A 17797-nucleotide genomic window follows, 5' to 3' on the forward strand; every position below is an offset into this window, starting at 1 on the left:
CCCGGTGTGCCCCCCAGAGTGACCCCTGGAGTGACTCCCGGTGTGACTCCGGGTGTGACCTTCGGTGTGACCCCCGGTGTAATCCCCGGTGTGACCCCTCCCGTGTGACTCCTCCGGTGTGACCTCCTCTGTGTAATCCCCGATGTAATCCCCGGTGCAACCCCCGGTGTGACCTCCTCTGTATAATCCCCGCTGTGACCCCTCCGGTGCAATCCCTGCTGTGACCCCTTCGATGTGAGCGGGCCCGGCCGCCCCCGTTGCCAAGGCAACGCGTCCCCGCCACTTCCGGCCGTGGCGCGGCGCGATGACGCCATCACCGCGCGCCGCCGCTCCCCGCCCGCCGCCGCCGCCGGAACCGGAGGAACCGGAGCCGCCCCCGCACATGCGCAGAGCGGGCGCCCGGCGGCCCGGGCCTCGCTCCGCCCGGGCCCGGCGCGGCCATGGGCACCACGGTGAGTGCGGGGTAAGGCCCGGCGAGCGGCGGGGCCCGGGCCTCGCCCTGCGGCGGCGGCAGCTCCGCCCCGGGGCCCGGCGGTGCGGCAGCGCTCGGTCAGTGCCCGCCGGGCCCGGGGGTCCCCGTTTCCCAGGGGGAATCGCGGCCGTGCGGGGCTGCCGGGGGAGGCCGGGCCGGGCTCCCTCCGCAGCTCCCGCCGCGGGCCGGTCGGGCTCGGTGCGGGGTAGGCGGAGTTGGCGTTTCCGCCTCTCCCGGCGCTCGTCCCTCGGCTCTCACCTTTATTTGTCATTGTCCCCAAGCCCGTGCGGCTCCTCCCGGAGCGCTCGGGGCCCTCCGGAGCGCCCCGGCAGCTGCGGCCGGGTCGGAGCTGCCGGTGCGCACCGGGAGTGCCCCGAGCCCGGCGGGTCCTGCCCGGTGTGCGCGGAGATCCCGCCCGCTGCTCACCGCCCAGGCGCCTTTAACGGAGAGGGACGAGAAACTCCGGGAAACGGAGAGTTCTGGGCGTTTGTAACGGCCTGGGGAGGCCGCCACCAGCGTGTGCCGGGGGTGCCTCCCGGTGGAGCCCTCGGAGCTGCGGATGGTGCCCCGGAATGACCCAGCCGGCCCCAAAATGATGGAGGGGGTGCCCAAAGCTTTGTGTGGGCACCACGTGCGAAATCCAGGCCGGGGGATAATCACAGAATCACTGCGAGTTTGGGGTTGGAAGGGAGTTAAAAACTCACCCCATCCCATCCCCTCCATGGGCAGGGACACCTCCCTCTGTCCCAGGGTGCTCCCAGCCCTATCCAGCCTGGCCTTGGGCACTGCCAGGGATCCAGGAGCACCCAGAGCTGCTCTGGGCACCTGTGCCAGGGCCTTGCCACCCTCCCAGGGGAAGATCTGCTGTTCCATATTCAGTTTGGAAAGTCTGTGCTCCCTGCATGGTGTTTCACGTGCCCCAGAGCAGTGTGTGGCAGGGGAAGGTGACCAGCGCAAGGTTTTGTGTCCTGGCATTGAGTAGCAGCTCCCTGATTGTTCCCAGCATGGATCACAAGCTGGAATCCATATTTTACTCAGTGCTGGGCTCTTTTTAGAGTCTTCATGGGCTTAAAAATTCATGCTTGAGGAGAAGCCTGGTAATTGTGAGCGTGTTAATGCACAAATTGAAAATGATTGTGTTGTTTTGTCTTTTAGATCAGCTGCTGTGCAGAGAGTTGTGAGTTTACGAAGCACCTCAGCAGTTTCTGTCACTCTTCCTAGAAGGTGTCACAGGAAAACTTCACTCTTTTGTTCCAAGGATTCAGTGGCATCGCAGAACAGCAGCGAGTTGGATGGCAGCACCCCTAAAATGTAAAAATTCAGAGTTTGTTTTGTCCTCCCAGTGTTCCAGTGTTGATATTTGAGTTCATCCAAAGAGCATGGACCCACCAGAGGCTGTTTGTTCCCAGGGTGGGCACAGCAACTGTGCAAGAGTTTGCTGGAAAAGTTGGTGAGGGAAGTTGCAAGGAGAGGCTGGATTGTCAGGAATGGAATGCCAAAAATGGGATTTTTTGACCTGTCTTGATTTAGTCCTCCAAAAATATCTCTGAGAGCCAACTCTGAGCAGCTCAGAGCCATCATGTGGGAAGTGTGTGGGGTCACATGCTGCAGAACTGGGTTGGTTCAGAGTCTGAGCAGTTCCTGTGCCTTGCTAAAGCCACATTTCTGACTGGCATTTCCTGGCCCCAGACAGCAAATAGGGCAAGAGGCATCCAAAATTCTGAGGCTGTCTGTGATGATTGAGGAGAACCTTGGTTTCCTAAATTCCTTACATCATAATTTAGCCCTTACTCCTTTTTGGGAGTCCCTGATTCATGCAGAGCCAGCACTGCCTCACATTTCTGTATGGGCAAAAAGGAATTGGAACATGAGGCTGAGCAGGAGAGATCAGAGCTGGAATTTCCATTTCCATGGAATTTGAGGCAGGAAGCAGGCAGAGACTTCCCCACTGATACACATTGAATCAGAGAAGGATTTTGGTATCAAAACTTCAATTTCCTGCAGCTTTATCATTTGCTCTGTGGTTAGTTCTATTAGTAATGAAACTAAACAATTCTTGAAGTAACTCCTGAATTAGTTTTAATTTTAAGAACAGTCAGATTTTGGGTTCAACGAAGGAAAGATCTGCCTGGATCTGAACACTTGGGTGTGCAAGGAGTCTGGGGAAGTCCCTGTTGTTTTCCAGCATTATCTGATGAGTGCATTGTCATTTCATAATTCCCGGAATTTGGCACATCAGAAGCCTGGGGTGAAGCAGAGAGCAGCTCAGAGGCTCCTGCTCATCACTCACACAACAACAATGGGTGTGTGGAAGGATGTTAGGATTATAAATCCTAAACACTGCAGAAGATCAAGATAATTTCACTTATCTCTGCAGGTCCCTAAGGGGAGGAATAAACTGGTGGATGCCTTTGAAAGGCTGCCTGGCCCTGCCTTGCAGTGACAGTGAGAGCACAAGGCTGGCCTGAGCCAGGGGAGGTACATCCTGTGGAGTGTGAAAAACATGATTGCCTCATTGTTCTTCCCAGACCTTCCATTATTTTCAGTTTGTTTATTTGGTGAAGCTTTGCCAAGTTTGGAAATGAGCACAAATCTGGAATCCACTTGCGAAAGTACTCAGAGAACTTTTTTTTTTTTGCTTTTAAAGGAAATGTGACCCCATGCAAACACATTAATATTACTGCTCTCACATAAATATTATTGCTCAGGTGGGTGGGCTCTCGAGGGTAGCTGTTAGATTAGGAATGATCTGTGAATTAGCCAGGATAATTTCAGACCAAAGCTCTTTTCTGCGTTATTAACACTGGCATTGAATAGCAGCTCCCTGATTGTTCCCAGCACGGATCACAAGCTGGAATCCATATATTGCTGAGTGCTGGATTCTTTTTAGAATCTTTATGGGCTTAAAAATTCATGCTTGAGGAGAGGCCTGGTAATTGTGAGCATGAGATAAAGTTTATAACAGGCTACAACTGGTGCTGGCTGAGGAATTTATTTGGAATGTGGCATGGAAATAGAATGTGTTTGTGTGAGGAATAAGAAACAAAGAGAAGCAAATATATTCTCTTTTTGCAGTGATTAACGGGGACCCATTGCAATGATCCTCAGTGTTCAGATCCTGGCATTTGCTTCTACTTTCCCTTGAGCTGATTCATTCCAGCTTTCTCACAGAGATTCTTCTTCAAATCAAGGATGTTTTAGGGGAAGAAGCTGAGGTTTGGAAAACAGTTGTAAGGGTGTGCTGGCACTGAAGTTGTCTGGGATAAGTTGCTCTGTTGAGCAGCTTCAGGAGAACTGAAACTTTCTATTGTTTTTTCTTTCAGTTGTAAGGGAGCGCTGATACTGAAATTGGCCGGGATCATTTCACTTATTTCCTGAAGCTGTTGAGCAGCTTCTGGACAACTGAAACTTTATATTGTTTCTTCTTCAAAACAAAGATGTTTTAAGGGAAGAAGCTGAGGTTTGGAAAGGGTGTGCTGATACTGAAATCGGCTGGGATAAGTTGCTCTGTTGAGCAGCTTCAGGAGAACCAAAACTTTATTGTTTCTTCTTCAAAACAAAGATGTTTTAAGGGAAGAAGCGGAGGTTTGGGAAGGGTGTGCTGATATTGAAATCAGCTGGGATAAGTTGCTCTATTCCAGCTGGGATAAGTTGCTCTGTTGAGCAGCTTTAGGACAACCAAAACTTTATTGTTTCTTCTTCAAAACAAAGATGTTTTAAGGGAAGAAGCGGAGGTTTGGGAAGGGTGTGCTGAAACTGAAATCGGCTGGGATAAGTTGCTCTATTCCAGCTGGGATAAGTTGCTCTGTTTAAGCTGGGATAAGCTGCTCTATTCAGCAGCTTTAGGAGAACCAAAACTTTCTGTTGTCTGTGTTATTTAGACAAAATGTCTCTTGCCTGCGTTATTTCTCAGCACCCAACCGAGCTGCTCGCTGTGTCTCCCCGCAGGTGCGTCCCTCGGCGGCCGTCCAGCCCAGGGTTAGCTGCGCCAGGCTGTCCCGCTGCCGCCTGATATGTGCCCCGGGGGTGGCCTGGGGCGGGCAGCGCGGGGCGGGGCCCGATGCCGGTGATCCCCATTCCGCGGCGGGTGCGCTCGTTCCACGGCCCGCACACCACCTGCCTGCACTCCGCCTGCGGCCCCGTGCGCAGCGCGCACCTGGTGCGCACCAAGTACAACAACTTCGACATCTATCTCAAATCGCGATGGATGTACGGCTTCATCCGCTTCCTGCTGTACTTCAGCTGCAGCCTCTTCACCTCCATCCTCTGGGTGGCTCTGTCGATCTTGTTTTGCCTTCAGTACCTCGGCATCCGCATCTTCCTGCGCTTCCAGTACAAACTCTCCATCATCCTGCTGCTGCTGGGGAGGAGGAGGGTGGACTTCAGCCTCATGAATGAACTGCTCATCTACGGGATCCATGTGACCATGCTGCTGGTGGGGGGGCTGGGCTGGTGTTTCATGGTCTTTGTGGATATGTAAATAAAACCAAGCGCATGTGGGATCAGGAGGTGACTTTTCTTCCAGCCCCGAAATGTGTCAACATCCTCTTCTTCTTCTTCTTTTTTTTTTTTTTTTTCCTAATATAAATTAATTTATTTCTCAGTGGTAACTTTTGTGGATAAATTAACGTGCTTGTCTCTGGAGTTTGTATCTCTTTGAGGGTCGAGGTGCCATTTTGATTATCAAAGTGCAACATTTGACTGGGTGTTTTATTCTTTGCACAGTGCAAGTTAGTGTATCTTTTAATCCATAAGAGCTTATTTTGCTGCTGTTCCTGTATTCCTGTGGCCATGAAAAAGGCAGGATTTATCTGGAGGACAGAAGCCAGATAATTTTGAACTCCACACTCTAAATCCATCTTCACGATTTTCCTAGAAATGTTCCTTAATGTCTTAGGCATGTAATAAGCATCTTTCTTGTAGATTTTTGTTTTGCATGTTCCCAATAAGAATTTGGGCCCAAAATTCAACAGACTGTAGGGCTTTGGAATTTTTTTCCTCTTTTATTTTTAGATTTATGGAAGACATACATTTGCCCCACTCTCCTGTTTCATCCACTTTAAGGTGATTATGTAGCTTTGAGTGGCTTTGTCCTTTTCAGGCATTTAGTGCTGAGTAATTGAGTCTTTCCCTAACAGCACAAATCCACAGGAGGGATGGGAGCAGGGCTTGCTATCGTGTGCTCCTGAAATTCCCAGTCACGGCAGATATGTTCTCATTTTGCAGTGATTAAGGGGGACCCATTGCAATGATCCTCAGTGTTCAGATCCTGGCATTTTGCTTCTACTTTCCCCTGAATTGATTCGTTCCAGCTTTCTCACAGAGATTCTTCTGTCTCGGGGAGCACAGTGAGGTGAGACTGTCTTACCTAGGAGAGATGGGAAGCTGAGTGCAGTCTGAGCTGGCAATAATTGTTCTCTGAAATGACACAAATTGTTCTACCTCTGCAGCAGAGAGAGGGAGGGTCACTCCAGGGTGTTTGTCAGCAACAGCTCAAAAAGGCAATTGAATTTTAAGCTCAGTTCTACTGGTCTTGATCTAAGATGTCACTGTGCAGTCAGTTAAGTAACTCTATTTATGGAGCCCAGAAGCTGGCCTAAAGTTTATTTTTATTCTGCTTTTGTTTGTTTGTTTTGCCTTATGATGGAATATTGCCTTTTCCCCTGCATTCTTTAAGGAACTGTTTGAAAACAAGTTGGTAAAAATTATGCAGAAACTTTTTCCCTCCCTCCACAAAATCTTCGGGGTCAATCATAGGGAAATAAGCAAGAGTGAAATTACATAACTGGTTTTTTATCACCTCCTTGGTCAGAGCTGTGAGTTCCAGTTGCACACAGGGACAGATCCTTCCCATTTCAGCTTTTGAGTGGTTGGTGCAGTCTCTTGCTGATACACTTTGGTTTGGAGGCTTGTGGATAGAAAATAGAGAAATTTCTATGTGGAGCCCAAAGCTGAAGCACTCCCCAAAACTCTCTCATTATGGAGTGTTACAGATAATGCAGCTGAACAGCGGAGCTGAATAAATAATGGCCACGGTGGTGTGAACTTTAGATTAGCCCCAAAAGAGCCAAAGGCTCTTTCTGCAGCAAAGATGCAGCATCAGCATCTGTCACAAACTGGTGTCTGGAACTTTCCTCCCAACAGAGAGCTCCCCAGAGCCTTTCCTGGGCTTGTTCTGAGCTGCTGAGTGTCCTGTAGGGGTGAGCTGCAGCTCTCTGTGTGTGCAGGGAGCTCCCAGGAATGCCCAGCCCCTGCCCAGCACAGCTGCCAGCCCTGAGCATCACGGGCTGGGGAGGCTCTCAGGTGGCTGTAATCCACATTTCCTGCAGAAAACCTGTCACAGCCCACAGCAAACAGCCCTGGCAGAGCAGCTGGGATCCTCCTTGGGCAGTGGGACCTGGTTTCACCTGGGAGTGGCTGAATTTCAGCGCTCCTTGGGTTAAAAAGTGGTGATTTTGTAGTGATTTTGTGGTGATTTGCGGTCCCGTGCCTGCCTGGTCCTCTGTGATGGACACACTCAACTGCTTGGCCAAACCTGGGGTGGTTTGAGGAGATAAAGGCCTGGGCTGTCGGCAGGTCGTGAACTTCTCTGGTTTCACGGTGTTCTTTGAAAACCCCCACAGGAACAGGGTGACACGGCCGGCTTTGATGTGTGTGCGCCGGCAAAGGGAGCAGCGATCATGCGATTAACACATGAATAGCAGGTGGTTCTTGCAGCGCTAATTTGGTCAAGGAACAAAGGAGCTGGTGGGTACAAGGAGTCTCACAACCTTTTTCATCACTTGTAATTTGACTGCGAGCCAACTGCTTTATTCCATAAATATGACAGCCTGAGTGAGCCTTTTTTGAGCTGTCCCTGCTGAGCAGCTGCCATGGGGGGATCTGGAGCTGGAGCCTCACAAGGTCACCCCTGGGGGCTGAGAGACCCTTGCCAAGTGCAGGTGTGGGGTAGGTGACCGATGTTGTATCACAGAGCATTAAATCCCATTTTGGTACCCCTGGGTCATTATCACATCCTTGGTGAGCAGGAGATTGAGCCTCACTTTTACACCTCCCTTCAATAAACCCATGTGGGCTGCTCAGATTTCCTCTGGCCCTGTGTTCTGAGGAAGAAGGACATGTCCTTGTTAAATCACAAAAAATAACCTGTGCCAAATGCCCAGATGTTCCTCCAGAGAGGCCCTGGGGCTGAGCTGCTTTAGCTCAGGGACTCCCCAGCATCTTCTCCAAAGGTGGCCAAGTACCTGCACTGAGAGTGCCCTGAGGATCAGGTCTCCTGTGGCAGACAGAGTTAGACAACCCCAACATGAAATCATTGAGGTGGCCTCAAAGGCACCATGATGTTGAAAAATCTCTGATTTTTGGTTGTTACCAGTACTTGGACACCTTGGTGGTGTGATCCTACCAGCACACTGGGGAAGTGAAGTCCCTGTGAAGTCACGCTGGCAAGGAAGAGGAATTAATTTTCAAATTATTTGTTTTATGATGTAATAATTTAGACATTTTAGCTCTACCTGAGTGGAGCAATATTTGGCACTTTTCCTCTTCAAAGCCTTTTCCAACTGGAGCTAATTAAACCTCATAACATCCCCAGGAGGTTGCAGAGTAAGTAAGATCTTGGGAATGGTTCAGAATGTAAATTCATTTGTTTTAATTTTTTTTAAAAAAAGCTTTCAGGATTATTTTGCCAAAGTATTTCTTTCTTGCAGAATTGAGATTCCAAAACTTTCTTAGAAGCTGAAAGGGAGCCAAACCACAACTGAGGGAGGGAGAAAGAGGCAGGCTAAATGTTGTATTAAGTTTATGCAAAGAATAAGTTGAGCTTTTCCTCCCCTTTAATTTCATTGAAAAACCTGGCATTATTAATAAAGGGACCCACAAAATGTTGTAGAATATGAGTAAGGAAACAGGGGAAGTTGAACTTTCTGCTTTTCAAGATGATATTTGCCAGAAATATTTCATGTTGAGCAGGTTCTTGCAAACTGTGCCTCGTTGGGGAATTTCATGTTCTTTTGGGTATTTCACTCTTTCCAAATTCAGTGTTGGGAGGAATGGATCAGGCTTTAAAATATATTAAGTCTATTAAAGATATAAATGGCTTTAACTCTAAAATTACTGCAATTTTCACTTCATCATTCCTTCATGCAGATCCCATCTTGAACAGCAAGAGCAGATGGCTTGTCTGGATTGTTCCTTTCTTTCCATGCCTGGTCTTTAAACATTGCCATTCCACATTGTGGGTTAAAAACCCCCTTAAAACGAATCAGGAAAAATATTAGAAATACTGATTTGGGAGAGTGTGTCCATTGCAGAGCCATCCCAAACCCTTTGGAGGATGAGTGCTGCTGGCTCCAGGGCTTGGCAGGAGTTTGGGGGATCCCTGAGGAGCCGCGCGGTGGCGAAGCCGCCTTGGGCCCGATGTTCAGCCTGGGAACGTTGGAAGGAGGCTGAAGTGTTGGAGTTTCACCTCGTTAACTCCTCAGAACATGGCACCAGCTGGTGTTTTGGGTGCCTGTAAGATTCTGTATGAAACATGCCACCTACATTAAACTTGGGTTGTTAATATGTTGGTGGATGGGTTGGGAAGAAAAAGGAAGGATTTCCTTTTCCTCTTCTCGTGGTGGTTGTGGGGATGTCCTGGTGGTGGGATGGCAAGGGGGGAGCACAGTTCAGGCTGAAGGTTGGACTCGATCTTGGAGGTCTTTTCCAAAATGAATGATTTTGTGATTCTCCAAAACAGAGCAATGCAGGGTAGAGGGGATGGGAGGAGCTGTCACTTCCCACTGAGGGCGCAGCAGTTCACTCCTGGGAGGTGCTGCCTTTCCTCCTTTCCCTGGTGGAGCTGAGCTTGCTGAGCAGAGCTGTAGTTTCAGGACACAGTTGTGATGCTTCCTACGGGATTGGAGGAATATTCCTGCTGTGGTGGACACTGTCATTCCTTTATCCTTGTGTGGAAAGTACTACAGTGATGTTCAACAGCATAAAGATGCTGGACAGGACTTTGCTCCAAAGTCCTGGCAAAGCTGGAGTCCGTGGAGCACAGGTTTTGGAGAACCACAATGGTGTGGACAGGACCATTACAGACCAAACTGGAGACACATTTGTGTGGCTGGAGCAGCCCACCATGCCCATGTGTGTAGGAGATGCTCCTTTCTGTTACCCCAAGAGCTGAAGAGTCACTGGGGAGAACTTGAAGGGGAAGGCGGTTTCTGAGAGAGAGCAGGATTTGGATAAGGGTGGATGTATTTTCACTTTCAGTGATATGTGAATATCGAGCCTTTGCCATCCCCTGGGGAAGAACTTGTTTTGCCCAGTTCCTAGAGGGAGCTTTGGGGCCACGTTTTGTCCCAGATTATAGCTGCAAGTCTCACAAAGTCACTGGGAGCAGACTGGAGAGGAAACCAGCTCCTCACCTGCCTGAAGGCTCACTGCAATTCTTCCCAGGGTTCTCCTACATCATTGGCTTGATTTCCCTCCCTCCTGGGGAGGTAGGAGACAGTGTTTACTTCCAGTTGTGGAGAACAGCACGGCACATTTCCCTTCAGGAACAGCTTTGGCTGTTCTGGAGCCTCCAGCACACACAGATAGAACGCTGTTCCAGCAAACACGTTGCTTGAAAATATGAAGCCTTGTTATCTTTCTGCATTTTTATTTAGCCAAACAAGGTTTCCATAGCTCCTGGACAGCTCTGCTGCTGGGGGAAAGAAAAAAAACCACCCTGTCATTTCTTCACCTGCCAACTCTCTGCACTAATTTTGTCTCCCTGCTTCAAAGCACTCGTCGTGCCCAGAAACCGTCAGTTCAAAGCGAAGTTTGGTCCAGTAATGAGCCAGTGAAAATTGCTCAGTGTAAGATCTCCTTGTGCAGCTCTCAGAGCTGTGCTGGGGTGGGAGCAGAGCTGGGCACTGGGGTCTGCTCTGAGCTGCAATCAGTGCTGCTGTTCCACAGGGGCAGCTTTAGGGGAGCAGATGAAAGGAGCATCCCTGAGCTTCCTGCATCTTCCCAAGGGATAAATTCATCTGCTGAGGGGGGGAAAAAAAACTCCACCCCATGCCTTGCACAAGGAACTGGGCACTTCTCTGTGGGGCTCTGCAGAGCCTCTTCCCCCACTGACCTCCACCCCAAAACGTGGGATGTTCCCTGGGCTGGGGAAGTGTGTGAGAGGGAGCTGCTCCTGCCAGGCTCAGCCTTGTGACACGGCCTGCGAGGGCCGCAGCCTGACCTTGGATGCACAAGGCTGTAGTAAATCAGAGCCTCAAACGCAGCCAAAAGCCAACTTCTCCCTGCAAGGAAAACACTGTATGTAACACCAAGAGACAAATACCAAAGTCCTTAGCTGGTTCTTGAAAAAAAGAAATAAATCTCCCATTGGCCCTGGTGAGAGTTTTGCCTGAGTAAGGACATCCAGATTATGCATGCTAATTACATGAACGACCCATCCCTTCAGAGTCTGCTCTCTGCTGGGAATTCCCCTCTGAGTAACTTGCTCCCAGTGAGGAAAAGAGTTGCATGAAAAATTTCCCAGATGGTGAATCTGTTAGAGAAAATCACAATCTGTTTGTGCCTTTTTCAAACAAAAAAGAGCACAGGAGACGCTGCGGAATAAATTTGTTGTTGCAAACCATTTGCTCAGTAATGGGGAGAATTTAGATGGGCAAAGAGATTTTTTGATTTTTTTTTTTTTTTTTCCGGAGGAGTCTTATCTCCCTGCCTCGAAAAATGAGGCACGTTTTAAAAAATGAATCCCAGGGATGTATCTTTGAAAAGCCCAACGCTGTTGCTTTAACGCTGCCTGTTCGTTTATTCTGACATCAAGGGTGTCTGAAGCCGCCGGGGGGACAGCGGCTCGTCCATGCAAAGCTCCTGAGGAACAATCGCGGCTGTGTGCGGCACAAAGGGGCCGTTTCACATCGCTTCAGAACGCCGTGCCCCGCCGGGTGCCCTGCCAGCATCCCCGGGCACCGGGACCGGCAGCCCCGGGCCCCCCGCCAGCCCCGCCGGCCCCGCGGCCAAAACCAACCCCGGGCAGCGCTGGGGGATGGAGCAGGAGGAGATGGAGCAGGGGAGATGGAGCAGGGGATGGAGCAGGGGAGATGGAGCAGGGGAGATGGAGCAGGGGGAGATGGAGCAGGGAGATGGAGCAGGGGATGGAGCAGGGGATGGAGCATGGGGAGATGGAGCAGGAGGAGATGGAGCAGGGGATGGAGCAGGGGAGATGGAGCAGGGGAGATGGAGCAGGGGATGGAGCAGGAGGATGGAGCATGGGGAGATGGAGTAGGGGATGGAGCAGGAGGAGATGGAGCAGGGGAGATGGAGCAGGGGATGGAGCAGGGGAGATGGAGCAGGGGAGATGGAGCAGGGGGATGGAGCAGGGAGATGGAGCAGGAGGATGGAGCATGGGGAGATGGAGTAGGGGGAAATGGAGCAGGGAGATGGAGCAGGGAGATGGAGCAGGGGGATGGAGAGGGGGAGATGGAGCAGGGGGATGGAGCAGGGGAGATGGAGCAGGGGATGGAGCAGGAGGAGATGGAGCAGGGGAGATGGAGCAGGGGGATGGAGCAGGGGAGATGGAGCAGGGGATGGAGCAGGAGGAGATGGAGCAGGGGAGATGGAGCAGGGGATGGAGCAGGGGAGATGGAGCAGGGGAGATGGAGCAGGGGGATGGAGCAGGGAGATGGAGCAGGAGGATGGAGCATGGGGAGATGGAGTAGGGGGAAATGGAGCAGGGAGATGGAGCAGGGAGATGGAGCAGGGGGATGGAGAGGGGGAGATGGAGCGGGGGGAGATGGAGCAGGGGGAGATGGAGCAGGGGATGGAGCAGGGGAGATGGAGCAGGGGAGATGGAGCAGGGAGATGGAGCAGGGGGATGGAGCTGGGGGATGGAGAGGGGGAGATGGAGAGGGGGAGATGAGCAGGGGAGAAGGAGCAGGGGGATGGAGCAGGGGGATGGAGCAGGGGGAGATGAAGCAGGAGGATGGAGCAGGGGGAGATGGGCACTGGGGCCGGGCAGGATGGGCAGAGGGGAGCTGTGGGTGCCAGGCTGTGCCCTCTGCAAGGGGACAAGTGCAGGGATTAGCACTGGGGAGAGCTCGGCTCTGTCAGCCATCCCTGCCTGCACTCTGCCTCTGCTGCCGCCCCACTGGTGCTGCCTGGCCACGTTTCACTTCAAATCTGAATTTCATAAAAAGCTCCGAGCCAAGAAAAATCCTTCCAAGTTTGTCTTCTTTTTTTTTTATTTCTTTCTTTTTTTTTTTTTCTCTCCCTCGTTTAAACTTCAAATGAGCACTGCTTAATAGTTTCTTGGAAAGGCGTTTGCTTGCAGTTCTGTGCAATGTAGGCACTGTTACTTCCTTCTTTTCCATGTGAGGCTGACTGCAAACTGTCTGGTGGCAAACATGAAACCAGCGTTGTGCAACGGGGATGGGGATGAGGGGAGGGAGGCGGGGAGCAGCACAGGCCTGAATTTTCAATGTGGAGCTTTCCCAGCAAAAACTGCTGGGGAATTCTTGTGCATACATTGCTTTAATCAGCCCTTTTAATAACATCAGAAGTGCTGGGAATTACATAACCACGCTCTGTCTGGGTTTTGCTGGGTTGTTGAGGAGAGATTTATGTGCCTTCAGGACTCGCTGAGCCTCAAGGACTGAGGGTCCAGCACGAGGCACGACGGGACCTGCTCAGAGTTCTGTGCTCCTGCCTTGCCTTGCAAACTGAGCTGGTAGTGCTGATTTGCCAACAAATTTCCTATTTACTGCTCACCAGAGCATCAGTTGTGACAAATAGACAGAAGAAGGCAGCATTTCACTGAAAGCATTTTATGTACTGATTAAGACACTGTACAAAGAGCTCCTCTGGGCGCACGGGGAGTCTGGATTGCAAAGTCGCTGTGCAGCATTTGGGGGGGGCTGCTGTAGGGTCAAAATTCACCCAAATTGCTGCATTTCTGCACTCTGGCTGCCCAGAGCCAGGGGAGTGCAGTGACTGCTCTGTGCAGGAGCAGGGGGTGGTTTCCACAGAGATTGATTTTTTGAGTTGTGCCCGTGCTCGCACATTGTGAATGCCCTCGGACAGGGCTGGGTGCAGGGGAAACACGAGAGGATTTTTCTGATCGGTAGCGACATGATAGCCATGTGCTGTAATAATGACAGGAAAATTTCATGCTTCAAGGACTGTAGCTGCCCTGCAGAGAGAGGGCAGGAGGGGGCTGGCAGGAGGGGGAATGAATGGTGGGCATGCAGGGAAGGGCTGGAGGATTTTTGGTCGCTTCCTTTAAAGCATCGAGCTCCAAAGGAACAAGAACCAAGACCTGAACTCTGGTTATAACTCTGTGTAAATTTCTAATTCTGCTGCAATCAAGGGTAAACTCTCAGAGCTTTCAGCAAGGTCAGGGTTTCACCTTGTTTCCTCTCAAACAAACCTGCCTTTTCTTGGGGAAATAAATAAACCAGTTGAAAGCAAAACCTGGAAGGTCAAGTTGCAACACTCAAACCTACAGAAGATGCACATTGTTTGTGTCCCGTGTCACACAAGAAATATGAGGCCAGACCCTGAATTCCCTCATTTCAGGCCCCTGCTGTGGGATTTTTCCCAGGCTGACTCTGCTGTAATTCCTGAGTTGTGCTCCTTCCTGGCTGGTGCAAGGGAGCAGCCTGGGATGGGAGGAAGGTGAATTTGCTTTTCCAATGTCAGGGGTTGAATTCAGCCCAGGTGTACAAGCTGCACCTCTCTGAGGGTCCAACCGCCCCCAGAATGATAAGAGAATGGTTTGGAGAAACCACCCCAGTCCTGCAGGCCCTGCTGGGCCCACAGCACCCACGGCTTGAGCTCCACACTGGCGACAGAGTGCAGTGAGGCCACTGAGGACAGAGATGGGCAATGAGCAGGTTTGTTCAGGAAGAATTTCTTCACAGAAGAATGGGTTGAAAGGGGCTGCCCAGGGGGGTGGTGGTGTCCCCACCTTTGGAGGTGTCCAAGGAAGGGCTGGATGTGTCCAAGAGGGCTGGAGGTGTCAGGAGGGCTGGAGGTGTCCAGGGAAGGGCTGGAGGTGCCACTCTGTGCTCTGGGCTGGGTGACAAGGTGAGGATCAGTCACAGGTTGGACTCAATGGTCCGGGAGGGCTTTCCCAGCCTCGGTGCTTCTGGGATTCTGTCATTCTGCTCACAGCATGCCCATGACCTTGAACATCTTTTCCCTCCTTGCAGCGCATGATTCGGGGGAGAGCAGGGGCGGGGGCGGCAGCACAAGTATCGAAACGTTTGTTCAGCAATTGCTGCAGAAAGAAAAACTCGCTTCAATCCGCAGAGATGCCAACTGAATTTTTGTTTTGTTTTGGCGCTCTGGAGGCGAGCCAGGAGCGGGATGTTGTGAAGTCTCCGGCAGCTACTGCCTGCTTGTTCCATACCAAGCATAACTCTGGCTGTATTTTTATCGGCAAACTCGGTCCCACGCGCGGGGATGAGCGAATGGAGCCGGGGCTGCTCCCGGGGCTCATCCCGGGCGCTCTCGGGCACAGCCCGGCCCCGCCTGCAGCCGGTGATGCCCTCCGGAGGTTCTGCCCCTTCCCTGCCAGCTCCAGGAGGAACAGCGCGTGGGTTTATTGGGAAAAGGGGAGCAGCAGAAGCAGCTCTGCTCCCACTGAGGTCCCTGTTCCTCGGTCTCGGGGCAGGGAATTTCTGGGATTGCTTTTCTCGTTCCACGCGGACCGGGGCTGTTTGTGCTTTGTCAGCAGAAGGGCCCCGCTCTCTGCCTCGCACAATGGAGTATAAATAGCCTTCCGTGGCTGTCACCTCGCTGGCTCTAGCGGCGATGCCCTGATTTATCCCTGCGGCCGGAGGATGCTTCAGGTGTGTGTGCGCTCTCCCCCCGGGCCCCAAGGCGCATTTCAATGAAACAAACGCCTGTTTAAGATGCTCTCAGCACTGGCACTCTGAGCCCCGGGTTTTAGCGTTTTCCAAGCCGGGATGATGGCACGAGGGGGAGAACCGAGGCTGCTGTCGCTGTTTAAGCGCTACAACTGTTGCCTTCACAAAGGATCCGCGCTCAGAACGGGGAGACATCTTAAGGATGTCTGACAAATATATATACATATATATGTACATTTGGGGACAGAGAGCCTCGCAGCCGGCACCTGGTGAAGGGAATTGAACATGACAGAGCTCCAGGGCAGATGGAGCCGATGCTTTACCTGCCTCCAGAGGGGGAAATGGGGGCTCTCTGCTGTCCCCCAGTCTCTTTGTCCAGCTGCCCATCTCACTCTCACCGCTGCTTTCCACGCCACAGCCCCAGCATGGCCTGGGACCAGTGAGTGTTATCAATATCTGATTTATCTCAGGGCGTTGCAGAATCCCAAAGCGAGTGACAGGAGATCTGTGGTGACATCTGACCAGGTGGCCCGGTCCATGCCTCACCCCTCTGCCTTGCCTGCACCCTGGCTGCCCCTTTGTTCCCAAAAAAAGCCCCCGAGGTGGCTGTGGATGCCTTTTGAAATGCTCATCGGCACATTATCCATCAGATACATATTTACAATCATTCATTAAATTAGGATGTACGTTTCATTCTTCTTTCTTAGAATATTAATGCCTACTCCTGGCTGAAATGCCATATGAATATTCATTAAAAAATCAATCAATTCCTTTGCCAGGAATGATGTCATTTGAGCAATAACTGAAGCAGTAATCGAGCATGCTATGAAAAAACGATGAATGCCATCAGATCTAATGTTTATTGAACCCCGTGTGGGTAAATCACAGCAGGTTTTTTCCCATGCTTTTGTGTGCAGCCACTGGTGCTCCAGTTCCTCCTCCTGCCGGGTGCCAGGAGCCCAGCCCAGCCCCAGCAGGAGCACCTTGGAACAGGTGGGAGACATCCCACAGGGATGGATGGGACATCACATCCCTGCCCAGCTCCTCGTGAAGAGTGCCTTAGAAATTTGTCCTATAACAATGGGACACAAAACTCTCCCAAAATTGTTGTGGGAAACCCGGAAAATTCATCAGCTGAAGGTTTCTTTCCAATGGATCTTGGCTGGCAAAGCTCTCTCTCCTCTCTTGGGGTGCTGTCCTGGGTGGGCTGGAGTGGTGGCTTTTCTTGGGGTGCCCTCTCTGCTCTAAAGGCGCAGCTACCAGGGCAAACACGGAATAAAGAGTCACAATACGCTTCAGGGGGGATCATTATTACTGTAAATTTTCTCAGACCAAGACTTTCTCAACAATAGCAAAGGAGCTGTGCCAATGCACAGGCCTGACTGCAGCTCCTGTGATAAGATCACACTCCAGTTCTGTGGGAAATACGAAGAGATTTGGCTTAACTTCAGCACCAAGAGTCACTCAATCCCTCACAATGAAACCCTAGACCCTCTCGTGTCCAGGAGCAGCATTCCAGGAGACATCTGGGGATGCTCCTTGCCCTGCCTGGTCCATCGGCAGTGACCAAGACAGGCGCTGTGCTGGTTTCGTGAGCAAGGAGAGCCCTCCCTGTGTCACCCCAGCGGGGACAGAGCCGCTCCCGGCAGCACCTGCCGGTGACACCGGATCCCAGCAGAGCGGCAGGAGGAGGAGCAGGAGCCAAGGTTACCCGCTCCCACCCCCAGCACTGCAGCAGCGACTCGTGAATCAGGCTCTGACAGCGCTGACTTGCTGCATCAGTCACATCACAGACACTTCAACCCAAAATATTCCTCTACAGAAAGGAAGGGGAAACACAGACCGATTATGCCAGTCTCATTTACATGCTTAGCTCAGAGAAATCAAACGCCTGACTCTGTCTCTGGCAGTTTCTCATCGAGGGTATCATCATCTCCTGCAGGGCACACACGTGGCCACCTCCTCCCCTTTCCACCTGGCCAGAGTTACCTGCCCTGCAAGGCTGACCCGAGCATCTTGATTTAAAGGCATCTTGCTTGTGTTCCTGAGCACCCACATCAGGAACAGTGAGGGGTGTCAGAGGATCTGCAGGGAGAGCCTGAGCACCATTTGTTGGCTCAGCAGTCAACTGAGTGGCCAGCTTGAAATGAATTTAAATTATGAACCAAGAAAGACTTTGAAAAAGTGATGGTTGATCACTTTCTCTGATCAAAAAAGTTATCAGAGAAATGAGCCACTCTCTGAGAGGGTCTGCAGGGAGTTTGGGCTGAGATACATCCTGAGGTGTTGCTCCATGTCCCCAAATCCCCCAGGCTGGCCCCTCCACATTACAGGGGTGTCCAGGGAGCAGCTTTACCTCCTCTGCCAGACCCAAAGGAGAAGCTCCTTCCCAGTTTTCCAAACTCTTTGAAGCAATCTCTGACTCCAGGGCAAAGCTGCAGCAGGAGTGAGTCCCTTGGGAGCT

At 51.5% G+C, this 17797-nt stretch overlaps 1 protein-coding gene across 1 annotated transcript; it reads left to right on the forward strand.

Annotated features, from left to right (window-relative positions):
• Positions 1-332: 332 nt before the first annotated feature.
• TMEM250 (transmembrane protein 250) lies at positions 333-4977 on the forward strand. Its single transcript, XM_036394179.2, has 3 exons — positions 333-452; positions 1628-1783; positions 4421-4977. Exon 3 carries the CDS (start codon positions 4533-4535, stop codon positions 4950-4952), a length of 420 nt encoding a protein of 139 aa, XP_036250072.1. The 5' UTR covers positions 333-452; positions 1628-1783; positions 4421-4532; the 3' UTR covers positions 4953-4977.
• Positions 4978-17797: the final 12820 nt, after the last annotated feature.

Source organism: Molothrus ater, chromosome 20, assembly GCF_012460135.2.
Source record: "Molothrus ater isolate BHLD 08-10-18 breed brown headed cowbird chromosome 20, BPBGC_Mater_1.1, whole genome shotgun sequence".
Lineage (NCBI taxonomy): Eukaryota > Metazoa > Chordata > Aves > Passeriformes > Icteridae > Molothrus > Molothrus ater.

What these genes read in the sequence shown, in the direction of transcription:
- TMEM250 (XM_036394179.2), top strand. Translation starts at nt 4,533, where the DNA reads ATGCCGGTGATCCCCATTCCGCGGCGGGTGCGCTCGTTCCACGGCCCG.